An 18,131-nucleotide genomic window follows, 5' to 3' on the forward strand; every position below is an offset into this window, starting at 1 on the left:
GTTACTCCATCATTAAACAAGTGAGCATCAGTGCAGTCGGGAGTATTTTGTGGGCCACTGTGAGATGCCTAACCTTTCACCTTAGATGTAAAAATCAGCATTTACAACACCTCTGTAAATACTGACTTTTGCTTCAGTGAGGGCTGAGCTGTGAAGCAACATGCTCACTAAGGGAGTGACACCAAGAGGTACAAACCATTTCCTTTAAGAAGACGCCGGTGGCTTTTTTTTTTTCTCCCCTCTTCTTCTTGTGACACCATCCAGCATTAGCCACTTGAAGAGTTCCCCACTACATGAAGCCCTGGAACTTTTTGCACCTTTTTAGTGAAACAACCTGGAAGCCATTTCTGCTGTAAGCTATCAGAACACGGAAGTAAAGGCAACCCGAGGGGACTCGTTGTGAACAGCTGAGAAAAAAAAAAAGAGAAGATTAACACACAGGAAGAAGGAAGTTTGATCTGCGAGATCTCCTCTTTCTCTCTCTGTGTGTGTGTGTGTGTGTGTGTGTTTGAGTGTGTGTATGCGTGTGTTTGTCTGTCTGTCTGTGTGTGTGTGCTCCGGCGAGGTGCATGTGCGAACTAAAACACTGACCCGTGGCATGAATGAAGGACAATGTCTCTGAAACTACCTCGCAACTGGGACTTCAGCACCCTCAAGGCAGAGACAGCTCGCATAGGTAAGCCAGTGGCCGTGCTGCGTTCACTGACAGCCAGAGCAGATGCAAGGATTTTACATTTCAAATTTTAGAAACGAAACAGTTTTGTTCTTATCTAATGACGTGTAAACTTTAAACTGACCAACTGACATTCCAAGAAATCAGGGATCACATTCACATTTACACCGCAAGATCTGTACCTTGTACAACAAAGATTTGTACCTCGTAGAAGAAAAAGTGGCCCTTTGATTTCTTTGCCTATAATTACATGTGGTATAACCAAAGAAGTCAAAGGTGGTTCATACTAGAAAACAAGCCGATAGCAAAGGCATAACAAGGGGGTTGTGTGGGTTTTTAAGCACAATGGCGAAGTTGACCACAGTTGCTTAACACCCCACTTTTTTTTTGTTTTACACACCCCTCGTCGTAGACCATAGAATTCACGGTTTCAATTTACACAAAAAGCTTTAAGACTTTGCATCACCTCTCTTGAGGGCCTCAGAGTAGCCCCCAGCGGCTGACCAAACAACGCTAATGCAAGGATATATTTTTAAAGTGTACAGCGTGCTAGACCCACTGATACTGTGCTCAGCGGTGTTTGCACAGGGTGGAATCAGTGCAGTACTTAATGGTGTTTCCTCTCAGGTTTTCAAGGCACGACAGGTTAGCACAGACACTAGCAGTGACTAGATGAGTTTCTACAGTACAGTCGTAACCATAATTTTTTTTAACTCTAATCTTTTTTTTTTTTTTCTGCCATTGGTGTCAGCGTTGTTCAGTACTGTGGAAGGAAGTAGCTGCCTGAGCGGCATCTATTTTATCTGCCTCACATGGATATTAATATCCCAGACTTGCGCCAGTATGGAAGTAGAACTTCCTCAACTCTGGTGACCCTTCATGATTCTCCTCATGCTACCCTGAGATATCTTGTGTTAGGTAGTGGATGCTTCTTTTTCTTTTTGCTCTGGGACTAAAGTGATGCAGCCTTTCAACAGGAAACTGATGCAAGAGCTAAGTTCCTGTGGCTGTGTAACTTTGCCTACATACTGTATATGTAAGTGCAGGCTTGTATGATGTGCAAATGTCTGCACAGTCATACTGCATCTGTCCTTTCATAAAGTATTGTAAAGGTCGAACACACACCTTCAGAGTCAATGTTAATGATGAGGAATAAGGCATTTGACCCAAGTACTTACCAATCCTTTAACAAATGTCATATGTTGACATTTTTGAAGATGTTCTTATTTTACAGGATTAAATGAGAACATTGAATGCCTCTCTATTAAATATGAAGCTTCAGACTGAAGGTGTTTAACTTGTGTTACAAAGGAAGAACCTGCAGAGCCTCTGAAAGTCCTAAAGTACAGACATTTAAATTGGGCACCAGCAAGCTAAAACTGCATTGCATAACTTCTCTGTGTATGGTCTAAGGAGCTTGGAAAGAAAAGTGTCTGGACTTCTTTAAGTTGAGAGGTGAAACGTCTTCAAGCAACTTAAAGAAGTCCAGACACTTTTCTTTCCAAGCTCCTTAGACTACGATGACCTGGGTGACTGAGAACCTTCACAGACATATCCTCAGAGACATATAGTACTTTACCAAAAGTCTTTAGCCACCCCTTATTTCTTTGAATTTTGCAAGTAAAAGTGCAGTTCTGCTGAAAAATGTGCAAACATTACATAGATGTATACAGTTTGGCATGACTTTCACAATAGGCATCAACATAGCTTGAACTGTCTTAGGCAGCTTTCTAATTTTTTTTAAGCTGTCTTCAGGAATTCTCTAGTCTTCTTTAAGGACATTTAATGTTGGCTGCTTTTTGTTCTGCTCCCTACATAATTCCAAGGTCAAGATAATTCCACACTGATTCAATAATGTGGCCATCCGGGCACGGGGAGACCAATCCATGACTGATAGCGTCATGTTTGTAGCTAAAAGGACTTAGGGAATCACTTTGTTGGTGAAATATACTGTTTTGTGCCTGTCAGGGTGAGTTATCTTTGGCATTTGGCATATATTCAATAAAAAATGGGAACAAATCCTGTGTTTCTGTGGCAGGCCTGCAGAGAAGTGCCTAAAGCAACATTTAAAATTGGTTCTGTTATATCTACACACAACTGTGGTTCATCCCTGGAATTAAGTTCCTTTTTTATGCTGGAATTACTTATAGGTCAGTGTTAAGTGGATTAAAAAATAGGTTCACGGACTGGACTCTAACGTCAGAGAGTTATTGCTCAAGACCAAATTACAAGGAAATTCAGCTCCTTGAAAATAGAATATAAAGAAATGAGATGAAGAAATGGGATGACTTAAGACTTCTGTACAGCACTGTAAATGATTTTTTAAAAATAATTCACTAATAATAAATAAATTGTACCAGGGAATGAAATATCTCGTAGCTTGTGATCAAACCCTGACTTTAGAGGAACTTTGCAGAAAATAGCCAGTCAAGTTCTCTTAAACATAAATACTTTCACTAGCTCCATAATCCTCATTATATAACACAACAGTGATCTTTTTAAAGGTGGTTCTGTAATTGTACAACATTATAATTAGCAAGTTTGAAGGGTTTCATGTCTCTCTGTTGAGTATGAAGTTTAATTGAGAGCCAGTTAGCTTATTAGCATTAGCAAGCTTTGTTTGCTAATGCTTTGCCAGGATAAAGATTAGGGAAAAAGGTTAACCTGGCTCTACAGAGAGTTAAACTATAAATGTCACTGCTACACTGTAATATATCGGCATTTACAACAATTTCCAGTTTAACAAAAAAACAAGCAAACAAAGCCAGTTTAAAAAACATGATCTGGGACAGGCTAGCTTTTGTCCCATCTTCTGGTTTCATGCTTGGTGGTGTCTTACTTCTATTTAGCACAAAACTATAAGAATGAGATCAGTTTCCTCAGCTAGCTTATGGCAACAACATATAAAGTATTCTTTGAAAAGAATCAGGCTTTTAAAGTAAAATATTTATTGTAAGTATTTGTTTGGTCCTACTTTTATCCGGTCTGATCACAAGCCGTCATAAAACGAGGCTAGGCAACTACATTTATTGATGGTAGTCACATTTATACACTTGAGCAGAAATATGTAAATTGGTAAAATTACAATTATCAGTTCGATATGAAACTCTTCACAGTCTGTGTAAAACTGAGCATCATACTTCCCCGAGTCCATCTTGACTTGAAAGTGTTGGATTTATCGCAAATATCTTCTAAATAGTGGTTATTGGACACATCTCTGAGGTGCTGTGGAAATCTGGCTAGTCACGATATGAAGTGACATTAAAGGAACTTTATGTTTGTCAGCTGAGGGTGGGGTGTGACATCAGTCGATGTGTGTGGGCTCACATTTCCTCAACTTTAACTTTCCACTAATCAGGGTGGTGCTATTAAAATGAGACCAAAGGACTCTAAAGCTTGTAGGTGGAGACCTTCAAAGTGTACCAGGCCTCCGGCAATGATGTGGCTACTTCCTGTTTACCCCACTGTGGCCCTTCTCCTTCTCTTTTTACTCTGTCATCTTGCCTAACAAGACACAGAGAATTAAAGAAACACTGAGAAAATGGGCTCAGTCTCAGTCCAGCTATCTCTGGTCCTACCTCGCTGTCTGGGACTCAAACCGTCTGTGGTTTAGTCTGTGCTCACTAGGCCGCCTACACGTCACCTTTGTTCTTTCATCACTCCTCGTGCTCTCTAGTGTCACAGGTGATGTGACATTATCTGTCCATAACTTAACCACTAACCTTTCCATCATATTGTTTGGTGGTCAGTCTACTGCTATTTATGTTAGTACAATCACAGCTGCATTCATGCACCTTCCACAGGAAACTGGTCAGCTTAGACCAGCAGTTTCCTGTCAGCTTGAAACTCAATAGCTGAGGAACAAAAATAGTATACAGCGAGCTGCTGTCTCAGCCCTGATAGGCTGATGCATATTCATATCAAAAAAGAGGAAGTGCTCTGCTGAAGTTGAGTACCGCTGGTGTTTTGGTAATATTTCATCGCTCTGGCTGTGACACAGCACGCTGGGCGCTGTTGTTCTTGACGTTTTTACAAGCTGCCTCCTTGTGGTGTTTGGCAGCGCGGTCCAAGAGTGTGATACCTGGAGAGGGAGGCCCAGGCCAGGGCTCGCCGCGCTCCTACAGGTCCATGGAGAGGCCGCTGAAGGCCGGCTGGCTGAAGAAGCAACAGAGGTCTTTAGTGAAGAACTGGCAGCAGCGCTACTTTGTTCTGAGAGGAAGCACTTTGACTTACCACAAAGATGATAAGGAGACTACTGTCCAGGTAAGGCTGACCTTACCAGATTAATCCAGATTTTCAAAATTATTCATTTCTATATCCACTTTGGCCTTTGTTAGAATAAAATCACTTCCAAAACAAGTCATTCACATGTTATATATATTTATGTATTTAAAAGAAGTTCTTATGATGACAAGACATCAAAGTTATTTCCATGTCCCAGTTTCTTATTGAAGCTACGCTTCTTTTATGCAGTGGTTAAGCGTGGAGATAAGCACAGATAAAACCGAATCATCATTCCTGTCACATAAACTATTTTTGCAATAAATGCATTTATTCATAATTAAATGCACACGTTAGTAGAAGAATTCATCCGTTAATAAGAAATGTGTCTTTTATCAAGTCTAATTAAGACCACAAACTTACTGCTAGCTGTGTGGCTAACCTTACACATTTCCTGTAGAGAAAACAACTGATGCAGGAAGCCTCACATGAAAGACCTTCTGCCATTGAAAGAATTTTAATATTGCACATTTATGTTTGATTTAAAGCCACGTTTTGCATGTATACATCTGTAACGTTCATCTCTGAAAAAGCTAAGTTTTGTTGGTATGCTGTAGCTCTGTCTGGGCCAAAAAGCAAACCTTCAGAAAGATGATGCCATAAATAATTACATGTTTTATATTGTAATAGCCGGCTTAACCTGTACTGTAATCGCAAACGCTCAAAGAAATAAAAAAGATGCGAGAAAAAGTATCTTAAAAATTCCTTTAAAATGTCTTCCTTCCTTTGAGTTGCATAAAGAGGTTATTTATATTTATATATATATCAGTGCCTAAACGTAAAATGTTGCTCCGTTTATTTCTAATGTTTCAGCGTTAGCGTGCACATCACGCTATTACCAATGGAATCATTGGCTAAAAGCCAGCAGCCAACCAACGTCTGCTTGTCTGCCACAGTCAGCACTTTCCACTGATGTCCACTGATGTTGTAGTGTCCTGTGTGGGTGTGTCAGGGAAGTTCCAGATTTGGATGTTAGCTGAAATACCAGGCATCAGTTCCACTCGCAGCTCAGATGCTCAGGTTCTGTTTTATCTGCCTTCAAGTCAGAATCGCAAAGCTGACACTAAGTATGCCGTGTCTGATGGATGGATCGATAGCTGCTATGTTAGCAGAAAGAAGTGTGCACAGTCACGCTCTGCTCAGTGATAAAATAAAGACCTGCACTCCAAACCTCAACCCATTATTCTGATGCTTATCTACGTCTATCACTGCTTGTCATGCAATTGAAAAGACTCATTTGCATTCTCATTTCAATAGTTACATTATGGTATTTTGCAAAGGTGCATGATTAAATTACTCATCACCGTCTATAGCAATTGAAAACTACTATACTGCTTAAAATCCTACTGGAATTGAACTTCTTAATAAGGTAGTTGAGTCGACTTAATGAGCACTTTGTAACTTAACCGTAACTACATGTTGGTATTCATTATAAAATGAAGGCAAGCAAATTGTTATTATTGTCTGAGCTCTGAAAACGTAGTTTTGTTTGCAGCGAAACTGGTGTAGCAAAAAGTGGTCAAAGTTATCAACCATATCAAGGTGTGAAACAAGAAGAAACAAAGCAGCGTTTTATTTCCTTAGATATAAAATGTAATTAGGACTGCATGTTGCCAGCTGTAGCTGCTCCTAACCTCTTCTGTTGTAAGTGATTTGTCTCCTGCAAAAGCACAAAATTGAGGATTTACTCCAAAAGCCTTCTGTTTTAATAATGTTTTAGTTTTAATACTTAGGGGGGTTGAGGGTAATGGTAGATAGAGGAAGTGAAAACAGAGGCTAGGGCTGTTAGTTCTCTGTCATAAACAGTGAACATTAATGCATCTTAAACTACATCAGCTTGTAAGCATTTAAATAGTAATAATAAGCAACAAAAGCACCTGTTTAGGCCTTCCCACTGCACACACAGCATGAATACCAACTGCTTGTTAAAGGGTAAATGTAAGTATGTGTGTGAATTGTGCTGGTTGGTTCTTGGCAATGAAGGACTTTACAATTCTGAGTGTGTTTGTGCTTATGTGATCTGGCCTGCAGGGAGTCATCCAGCTGCGCTTCAGTAAAGTTAACGAACTCCCCCCGAATTCAGATGACCCTGGAAAGTACCTCTTTGAGATCATACCACGTAAGTAACACACTCAACACTCACAATTGAGACCTTACATGATATTTTTACTCCAAGACCTAAAGAGGATTTTTTTTTTTTTAGGGGAATCCCTTCATTGTCATTGGACAGCAGAAACCTTTTTATATTTCCTGTTATATTTCTTGTTTCCTGTTTGTTTGACAGGCTCAACTGGAGACAGAGAGCGATGTCCCCATGTGTTGATGGCAAACTCCCAGAGTGACATGGAGGAGTGGGTGCGCACCTTGCGCAGAGTCATCGGAGCGCCAACAAGTGGAGGTTCAGTAAAATCTGTCAAAGATTATTAAACTGAAACAATCCTGTTTGACTAATGAAATTAAAAACTTGGACGTTGTCGGCAAATTCAGCTGAGATAAGTGGACTAACGGTGCTCTCATATTTGACCTTTGACAACGTGATGCTACAGTCAGCTGCTGTTTAGCTTAGCTAATCAAAAGGAATGGAAACAGAGGAAAACAGCTAGCCTGGCACCGTCCAAAAGTAAAACACTTAATCGAACAAAAAAACGAAAAAAAACATCCATGTCAGCAAGGCTTTGCTAAGCTTCGTGTAAAAGAGGAAGTCATCAATCTAGCTAGTAGTCAAAACATATTACCTACCCATAAAAACACAATATTTCAAAATATTTGAATCAGAATCAGAATACTTTATTGGAAATTATTTTCCATTACAGTGCTGCATTATAAACAAACATTAACAAAGACAGACAGTACACTAACTAAGAATAGCACAATATAAACAAGCATATATATACATAAAAGTCACTTATTAATTAATAGCTGAAAAAACATTTGCTATAACAACGTGATATTTATTTTAAGGTCTTGTATTAGTAGTGTTTGAAGGTAGATTAGCCGAGGCTAGAGCCTAGCATCAGACAGAATCAAACTAGCTGTTTTCTCATGTCAGTCAGTAAATCCTTGCGGTTTTGACAGAAACCTTGAAAATGGGAAACATTTTAAAGCATTATGTTTGTTGCCAATGGTTCTCTGCATTCTTGTGTTCATGAAATATGAAGCTCACAAACTGAAAAAAGCTTTGTCAGACTAAAATAACACAGCAATGGTCAATCTTTAGTTCCCCAAGCTATGGATGCCAAATCCAAAAGGGTAAACTCACCGAGGATAACAGAGAAGTCAGTATTGCTGGGGCAGTTTTGCTTGCGTTTGACTTACTATTACACTTCATCTGCAGTAACAAATAGTAATAATGAAAGTCATTTTCAGAGCAAGTGCACTGCGTTTTCTGACAAGTATCCATGTGGGGCTAAAAGAAAGAGAACAGCCAGCATGATAGTTGCTAAATCGAGGACATCCACTCAGAGTTACACAATTTCTCGGTTTCATTTGACAAACTAGGCCATTTTTAATTTGATTCACTTGCACAATTTCAGGTTCAAAGGGCCATGCATAGCTTCATAGCCACTCTGAAGGAGGCTGATGCATGCTAATAGACAATTGTTTACCTTGATTTCACAGTTCCTATATTTTATGGTGAAAGATAATTGTAAAAATTAAGCAATTATAAGATAAGATCATCTTTATGATTAAAAGATATATATATAGTATATGCAATGTAGTGTCAAATGGGGTCAGATGAGTGTTGCTGTAGTAAAGTTCAAAGTGGGGACAGATCATATGTTCTTCAGAGAAGACACATTTGACGCTTGTAGAAGGTTTAGTTGCAGCTGTAGAAGCTGTATCACTTTCTAGAAGGGTGTGGGTAAAAGAAAAGGAATGACCAGGCTGAGAGGAATCATTGACTACTGCAGGCTTTCTGCTGGAGTCTGCCAGTGTAGATGTTCGTGATGGGGACTTAGTGTGCTTCTGCTTCTCTCACCACCCGCTGCAGGTTTTTTCTGTCCTCCACTATACAACAGTAGGTCAGGAGGCAGTTTTAGTTATCTTAGTTCTATAATTTCACCACAACAAAGTGTGATATTATTTCAATGACAGTTCAAATACCAAATATCCATAAATATCCTACTGTAGAGTAGTCATGTTATTAATAAAGGTCTACACATTTATATCTGTGAGTGATATTCACAGGCTAATTTTACTTAACAGCTTCATTAGTAGGCAAAAATATTGTTGCAGCTCAATCCAGATTTTTAGAGCCAAAAGATTATAGTGGTGTAATTTAAAATGCAGTAATATTGGGTTTTTCTGCTGGTCTTTAACCTTCCCAGTATAAAGTCTGTGTGATGTGTCAAGTCATATCATGTTAGTGTGAAAACTGAGCAGCTCATATTTGAGTGCATTCACGCTTGTGAGCTGGAAACTCCTGTACTCGAAACTATGGAGTATTTCTAGTAATGTGTTTGAAACTGATTATTTCCTGCTGTGTGCAAATTTAAAGAAAACTGATGTCAAAAATAAATGTTTTTTTAAGAAATGTAAAGAAATGAGAATTGTTCTCTCGATATAAATGTTTTTATTCAACCAAATCGAGTGATTAAGCATTAAGCATTGCCCTACGATCACCTGTTCACTAACATGAAAAGGGACAATAGCTGTTTTATAAATCATTTATCTAAGTATGCCAAATATCTTTGCTCTCCGTATGTCTGCAGTGTTTGGAAAGAGTCTCATGGACACTGTGACATATGAGCAGCGCTTCGGACCTCAAATGGTCCCAATCCTGGTGCAGAAGTGCGTGGAGTTCATCAAAGAACATGGGCTGGACGAAGAGGGGATCTTCCGCCTCCCTGGTCAGGATAATGCTGTCAAACAGTTCAGAGATGCCTTTGATGCAGGAGAGAGGCCCTCCTTCCCCAGGTAATGACCTCACTATTCTCTCTATAGTCATTTAAGACATGGGAGATATGAGATTATCATTGCATCTGACCCTGGAAAACTGAGCACATCTTCGAGCTTCCATAGGAATTATGGGGTAGGATGAGTGGCAGCCAGGTGCTGCTAATCAAATGAACTTGATTAGGCAAGGCAAGGCAAGGCAAATTTATTTGTATAGCACAATTCAACAACAAGGTGATTCAAAGTGCTTTACAGAGACATTAGAAACAAAAACAAATAAAAAGCATGATTTACAATTGATTAAAACAAGCAAACAAACAAACTAACTAAACACACATATTTCACACCTGTTCGCGCGATCTGAACCCTTATCGTAAGGGGAGCTACCAGTCCTTCTGTGGACGAGCTACTTTCTATTTTAAATTCCCTGAATTTAAAATACTCTCTAGACCCAGTCTAGACCCAGTTGGGGAGCTACCCAGAGCTCTAAACCCACTTAACAAACAAACAAACAAACAAACAAACAAACAAACAAACAAACAAACAAACAAACAAACAAACAAACAAACAAACAAACAAACAAACAAACAAAACAGTATATAAAATCAAAACAGATAAAATCAGAAATAGATAAGATCAGTAGTTAGTGTAAGTTTTGACATTTAAGCTTAAAAGTGTGGATTTGGTGCTTTATTCAAATGCAGCTGAGAACAGGTGAGTCTTCAACCTGGATTTAAATAAACTGAGTGTTTCAGCTGATCTGAGGCTTTCTGGGAGTTTGTTCCAGATATAAGGAGCATAAAAGCTGAATGCAGCTTCTCCGTGTCTGGTTCTGACTCTGGGAACTGATAAAAGACCGGATCCAGATGACCTGAGGGATCTGGAAGGTTCATACTGGGTCAGGAGGTCACTGATGTATTTTGGTCCTAAACCATTCAGAGCTTTATAGGCCAGCATCAGAACTTTAAAGTCTATCCTCTGACGGACAGGCAGCCAGTGTAAAGACCTCAGAGCTGGACTGATGTGGTCCACTTTTTTGGTCTTAGTGAGGACTCGAGCAGCAGAGTTCTGAATGAGCTGTAGTTGTCTGACTGATTTTTTAGGTAGACCTGTAAAGATGCTGTTACAGTAATCAAGCCTACTAAAGATGAATGCATGGACTAGTTTTTCCAGGTCCTGTTGAGACATCAGATCTTTTATCCTTGAAATATTCTTGAGGTGATAGTAAGCTGATTTTGTTATTGTCTTAATGTGTTTTTCTAAGTTTAGGTCTGCATCCATCACTACACCCAAATTTCTCACCTGGTTTGTGGTTTTTAGATGTATAGATTGAAGTTCTCTGGTGACCTGTAATCGTTTTTCTTTGGCGCCAAAGACTATTACCTCAGTTTTGTTTTTGTTTAGTTGGAGAAAATTGTGGCACAACCAGTCATTAGTTTCCTCAATGCATTTACCAAGAGCCTGTACAGGGCCTCGGTCTCCTGGTGACATTGTGATATATATTTGTGTGTCATCTGCATAGCTGTGGTAGTTTATTTTGTTGTTCTTTATAATCTGTGCCAGTGGGAGCATGTAAATGTTAAACAGAGGGGGTCCCAAGATGGAACCTTGGGGAACTCCACATGTGATACTTGTCTGCTCGGATGTGAAGTTACCTATTGATACAAAGTATTTTCTGTTTTCTAAGTATGTTTTGAACCAGTTTAGTACAGTTCCTGAGAGACCTGCCCAGTTCTCCAGTCGTTTGAGTAATATGTTGTGGTCAACTGTATCAAATGCTGCACTGAGATCCAGTAAAACTAGGACTGACATTTTTCCACTGTCTGTGTTCAGACATATGTCATTAAACACTTTTGTCAGAGCGGTTTCAGTGCTGTGGTTCTGTCTAAAACCTGACTGGAAGGCATCGTAGCAGTTATTCTGTTTTAAGAAGTAATTGAGCTGTTGAGAAACTGCTTTTTCAATGATCTTACTTAAAAATGGGAGATTTGATTAACTGATTATCAGCAAGTGTGTGCACATCTATAAATGCAGAAACTTTCGAGCATTCAGGTGTGTTAACACAATACCACAATCTTCCCAGGACTAAAGCGAATAATGGCCCGATTGTATTGGCCGGATGTGCGCCAATGGTGCGGGTCCTGCCCTGAGTGTCAGCTGGTGAACCTACATCTCGGTCTCTACAGGCCTCAGTTAGCATATTATATGTTGAGAACACAACATAACGAGTATGGCTGCTTGAAAGTGTTCTCAGGAGAAAGCCTCTTCTCTCTAAAAAGTCCTCGGTAGCACAGCCCAGCTTTGCAAAGTTGCATCTGAAACAACCACTTCTGCAACAATGTGGAGATGTTTGGCCATGTTTGGTGGAGGGGTGATGACTTGGGCTTGTTTTATTGCCACTTGTCCTGGGCACCTTGCAGTCATTGAGTCAACCATAGTCTCCTCTGTATACCAAAGTATTCTAGAGCAGCAGGTAAAACAGAAAAGAATGAAGCAAAGTGGCAAAGACCAGATCTCAACACTACTGAAATGCTTGGCAGGACCTTAACAGAGCTGTGCATAAACGAATACCCACAAACCTTAATGAAGTTAAACAATGTAGTAAAGAAGAGTGGCCAAAATGTCTTCACAATGATGTGAAAGATTGATAAATTACTTCACGTTTTGCTACTATATAAGCTAATGAATCATTGGGTGCATTTAGCTCATCACAGCAGTCCCGTGAAAAGGACAGCAGCATGAATTTCATATAGAATTCACAGGAAATAGTGAGTGTAAAGTTGTTATGGCACGAATTAATTATCACATCTTAAAGAAACTTTAAGACGCAGTAAATGTGCTTCAAACAAATTTAGCTGTCTCGATAAGAGCCACTTCCATAAAAGGAGACGAATATCCTAACCTCAATCAATCAACAGCATCAGCTCTTTTTTTCTTCTTCTTCTTCTGAGAAAGCAAGGAGAGATGAGAGAGATGTAGTGAGAAGTTGATAGATTTGTGTCTGCTCAGAGCTGAGGGTGATACCACATCCTGTTCTGGCAGGCACAGGGGAGGACGCCTTTATTACTCAACATCACAAGCTCCTCCGACAGAAAACTGTAGATGAAAACATCCATTTAACTTAACTTGCTTGTTTGTCTGTAATCTAATGTGAGTAGAGTCAGGGAACATGAGTTTTGAGCCAACCGACAGATACTTTGCAACAAAAATCAAAGGCAAGGCCTCGAGTTTCCCTCTTGAACTGCACTCTTGTCACAGTTACAACAGCAAACTCCGTACAAGAGACCCAGACCCTGTTTATGCTACACACCACCATGTCAAGATTATTTGTCCGTCCAAGAAAATATTTACACATATCTTAGTGTGATTGAAAGCATAATTGTGCAAAGCCTTTCATGATGTGCAGATAAACTCAAGAGCTTCCACACCAGTCAGCCAATCTGCATGCCTATGGTTTATTCTCGCTGGGTAATGAGTATCGTTTAAATTGCCACAGCGACACAGATGTCCACACGGTGGCGTCACTACTCAAGCTGTACCTGCGGGAGCTGCCTGAACCTGTGGTCCCCTGGAGTCAGTACCAAGACTTCCTGGACTGTACCAACCTCCTGGACTCCACCAGCTCTGAGGTGCACTTAATTTAAACACACTGCAAGATGAATACAGAGCTGAGCGTACATGTGGACAAGAAGTGGATATCCTCTGATGTTTTGAGCGTATGTATCCTTTAAACTGGTTGCTTGCATGTGTTTTCAGGGCTGGGAGAGGTTGAACAAAGAAATTGCTCTGCTCCCCAGAGTAAACTACAATCTTCTCAGCTACGTTTGTCGGTGAGTAGATGCTGAAGGACGTCATTACATCCAAACTTGAAAATAACTTAATATGTTTAAAAGAAAGACACCCGTACATCTACCAGATCCTACAGAGACCCTCTGGTCCATCACCCCAGTGTTGTTTTGAGATCAGCCTCTCGGTCTGAGACATACTATCCTGTGTCTGGTTACGTGTCCTGTTGTTTTTCAGGTTCTTGTTTGAGGTACAGCTACACTCTAAGGTGAATAAGATGAACGTGGAGAACTTGGCAACTGTGATGGGCATCAACCTGCTGAAACCTCAGATAGAAGATCCTATCACTGTGATGAAGGGTGAGGACACACAGCTCACTGATGTACCTGTTTTGGTTCATCTTAAAAGACCCCAGTTTCAGCTGTGTTTCTGTTAGATATATTAGGCAACAACAAGAGACAACAACAGTGTGTTTGCTCAGATAAACCAGTCTTGGTGTACCATTTAGATACTTTTGTAATATTTAGCACATCTACTTCCAAGTAGATTCTACCTCTGCTTGTTTTCGGCTCCTTTTTTCAACCAGTGATCTCATGTCTCTGTAACGATCTGTCTGAATTGCATAAACCCATCCAAGTAAATATTGAAGACTGAAGAAAGTGTATCAAAAATGAGAATAAAAGCCAAAAGATAAGAGCTTTTGATCATAATCTTTTCACATTTCTGTTCTTCACAGCGACTCCTCAGATCCAGAAGCTGATGACGGTGATGATCAGACGACATGAGACTCTGTTTCCTCTTTCCAAAGATGTGCTTCCCCCCTCTCCTTCAAACAAGGCAGAGAGCCAGAAGAATGCTCCCCGAAGCTTTGTGGGCTGGGAGTCTGCAGAGGTACGAGCCTTTAGCCGCACATTAGGCTTTTGCAACGAGCTTGTTAGTGTGTCAAAATGACTCATTATTTTACTGAAATTTGAATTTATAAAATATTTAAACTAGCTTTTTCATAAGAATTTATATATGTGACAAACAACAGAGCTAGTTTATTAACAAAAGTGGCTACAGAACAATGGCAATTACCAGGTGGCTGGTTGATGTTGGGAAATACTTGACACGTGACATCGATATGATAAACATACGAGTGGATCCAGGAGATTGTTCATGTAGTACAGTGATTATTTGGCACAGCTACTCCACACTGTGAAGAAACCCTGGGACCAGGAGGAGAGACTGGGAGGATCAGGAAGAATAGCTGGCTTCAAAATCTGCCAAATCAAACACACAGATCTGTCCTCTGTGGTGGCCTCTTGTGAATAAGGGAGCAGCTGAAAGAAGCTTTATGTCAAATAAGTACACAAGGATCGTGGTGATGCGGTAATGGTTGAGCTGTTGAGGTGACAGGACATACATGTTTGTACCTTAAACAAAGCTGGGCTAGCTCGCCATTCTCTTTTTAGTTTTCCAGTCTTCTCATGTAAAGAACAAAGAAACAAAGAAACAGTGGAATTCCACTGTCCACATCTTATGTGTTCATATGTGTTTAATGTGTATGTATTTGGTTTGATGGGACTTATTCTCTTCATTCTCTGCTCTATATGTTATTGTTGGACACTGCTAGGCTATCTTTGCATGATTAACTGATCAGAATAATCCTCGTCTCTCTCATGCATGACTTTGGTGAGGCCTTACATTGTCTGGACTTTCTTCTTCTGTCTTTGCTCCTTTTCCTCTTAATTTAAGTCAGCTTTCTCTTGATTGGCTGCCCCTCGTGAACAACAGGTTTAAACAGGAAACGAGTTAAAGCCTGAGCTGTGTGCTTGAGAGGATCATGTTAGGGATGCTGTCACTGTCACTGAGATCATATAGAACAAAGAGCAGAAAACTTAGGATTAGTTGTGCTTTAAGGCGGAACTAATGGGGCTCCTAATGAATAAATAAATAAATAATGCAGATGGAGACGTCCAGATCGACTCTGGTGTTAATTCCTGTGTCTTTGTATGACATGTAAGACTGTGACTGTTATTATGCTAATGGTTACTAATGGTCTTCTTATTGGTAAATTGACCGAGAGGTAGAGTACTTTTGCTACATGGATACATTTGAGGATGATAATAGCTTAATAAGAAATTTAGGCCTATGTTGTCAGCAAATAGCAAATCTCTGTATGTGTAATCAGTCTGTGTTCTCTGTGTTTGTGTTAGATGGGTGACGCATGTCTGTCTGAGTCTCCGGAGGAGGAGGACAATGACAGTCCGGGTCCACTCAGGGGAGACCACAGCCCCAAAACCTCGCTGCAGGAACCTCTGTCTCCTTCTGTAGATGACTGGCTCGGAAGCCCCCGCAAACGCACCCAAACCCTCCCCACCTTCAACTGCCCGCTCACCGGGATGGCAGCCAAGACCGAAGCCCTCAACAGGTGGAGTCGGATCCAGGAAAGCACAGACGAGAAGAGCGGCACGCTGTCAGAGGACATTTTTAAAATCCTAGACCTGCGAACGTCAGGATCATTTTTCGGGGGGTCTACAATGAGTAACAAAGAGGAGGAGGACAGATTGACCACTCGGAGGGGGAGTGAGAATTTAGTTTCTTCCACTTCTGTGCCGCAAACCCCTGAAAGTGACTTCCAGTATCCCCGGATGCTCTCTAATAAGAAGAGTGTAGACACCACGCCAGTGAGCAGTCCTCCTCCACAGGTCAACAGCATGCCAGAGCTGAAGAAAGACCCCGGGCAGCCACTTCTAGACAGGTGAGATTAGCAAAAGAGTCACATGGACACCCTGACCCACCATTTCAGCCATTAAACACTAATTTTCCTAAAATAAAATGTTTTAGAAATACTGAAATGAAATGCTCAATTTCTACCCCGAAACTGTAGAGTGTAGATGTGCTGTTGCAGAACACTTAGAGCCTGGATTCAATGTGAGAGAATCTTATATGAGCAAAGCAGACCCTGGAGTATAATAAACATAAATTGAACTAGATTCCTGGAAACTTAAAATGAGTTTATTTATACTGGAAACAAGTCCATGTGTTCACACAAAACTGACGTGAGTTATTTGGAGGGAAAACTGCCGGTGCAGAAACTCTTCCTGGCACAGCTTAGCTTTTCCTTTGCCTTTCTTACTGCACATGTGAACCTGTTTATGTCTGTCATTGCCTCTTGCAGTTTGCAGCAGGAGAACAAGGAACTGAAGGCCACCGTGGCAGAGCTCCAGTCGGCCCTGGAGGCTGAACGCCGCCGTGTGGCCGCTCTGGAGATCTGCCTAAAAAATGCAGAACGCAGCAGAGACGAGGCCCAGAGACGCAACGGCGAGCTGCAAAGAGACATTCAGCAGTTCCTCATGAGAGAGAAAGCTCCTACTTAAACGTAATTCTGAGATTCACTTACATGTGGGTTTATGATCCTGTTAACAAGGGAAGCCTCATCCATTAACACGGGAACTGGGAGTCACCGTTTGGTCCTATAGATAAATTATTGACTATTATATTTGTGTTTATTTTAAGGACATGTTTGATCCTCCCGTTTGCAACAGTCACGTCACTGTATGAATTGCCTTCATTTGGTGTAACTGTCATACAGAACACATTTACATGAATTACTTGCATGGAAATCTAGGGTCAGGCATCAACTCTGCTCAAACCCTTTGATCCGAGGATAACGGGACTTTAACTAATATGAATGTTAGAGAGTACAAAGAGTGTGTGTCATTCAAACATGTTTCATTTCAGTGGTAAATTAATAAAGTTGCACAAATTGAAATGTGTCTGTCGATGCGCAAAATGATCTTACAGCTCATTCAAGCTTTTTTGTACCAATATGTGTTGTGTTACCCCCACAGTTCAAACAAATTAATAACAGAAAACAGAAAAAAAATCTTTCTTGAGGAAAGTTAAGGAACATCGGGACAGATACATGGCTGAAAAAGTTATGTGAACTTCAAAAAGGTGTCAATCCCGAGACTCTGTAACTCCCATTAAAACCTCTAAGGTCTGTTTAGCTAACTCCGCCCTTCATCAGCACAGTACAGGAGGTTAGGTTTCATCTAACTCTCCGTCAAAAGGGGTTAAAAATGGGGGCGTGGCTGCTTTAACTGGCACACCGGATGGTACAAACAGATGCAGCCAATAGGTAGGCGATCATAACATCACTCGGGCCAAGAGAGGACTGGACGATGTTATGAAACAAAAGATGGCTACATCCATCTTTAATATACAAGCTATGAGAGAAGCAAACTGTTCAAGCCTATCCTAGCAGTCATCAGTCTATTGCAGGGCCAGACAATCGAAACAGACAACCATTTCTGCTCATATTCACACCCACGGTCAATTTAGCGTATCCCCACGCTTGTGTTTTGACTGTGGGAGGAACCTAGATAACCAGCAATGAATTTGTCTTCTGTGCTGTGGTCCATTCTGGGTCTATGAACAAATATCAGAAATTATTCTTTGGTCCCAGTTTGGATTTGTGTTTGCCTGAGAGCAGCAGATTCTGGTGGAA

The 18,131-nt window shown here is 40.6% G+C and overlaps 1 protein-coding gene across 1 annotated transcript; it reads left to right on the forward strand.

Annotated features, from left to right (window-relative positions):
- Positions 1 to 283: 283 nt before the first annotated feature.
- arhgap25 (Rho GTPase activating protein 25) lies at positions 284 to 17,545 on the forward strand. The gene is made up of 11 exons (XM_085474527.1): positions 284 to 676; positions 4,734 to 4,936; positions 6,986 to 7,073; positions 7,239 to 7,352; positions 9,667 to 9,871; positions 13,347 to 13,479; positions 13,607 to 13,680; positions 13,874 to 13,995; positions 14,373 to 14,527; positions 15,835 to 16,379; positions 16,800 to 17,545. The coding sequence occupies exons 1-11, from the start codon at positions 613 to 615 to the stop codon at positions 16,996 to 16,998; spliced, it is 1,902 nt and encodes a 633-aa protein (XP_085330653.1). The 5' UTR covers positions 284 to 612; the 3' UTR covers positions 16,999 to 17,545.
- The last annotated feature ends 586 nt before the right edge of the window (positions 17,546 to 18,131 follow it).

Source organism: Copadichromis virginalis, linkage group LG12 (genome assembly GCF_057382275.1).
Source record: "Copadichromis virginalis isolate Kocher_CV1m ecotype Utaka linkage group LG12, C_Virginalis_male_GT1.1, whole genome shotgun sequence".
NCBI classification, from domain to species: domain Eukaryota; kingdom Metazoa; phylum Chordata; class Actinopteri; order Cichliformes; family Cichlidae; genus Copadichromis; species Copadichromis virginalis.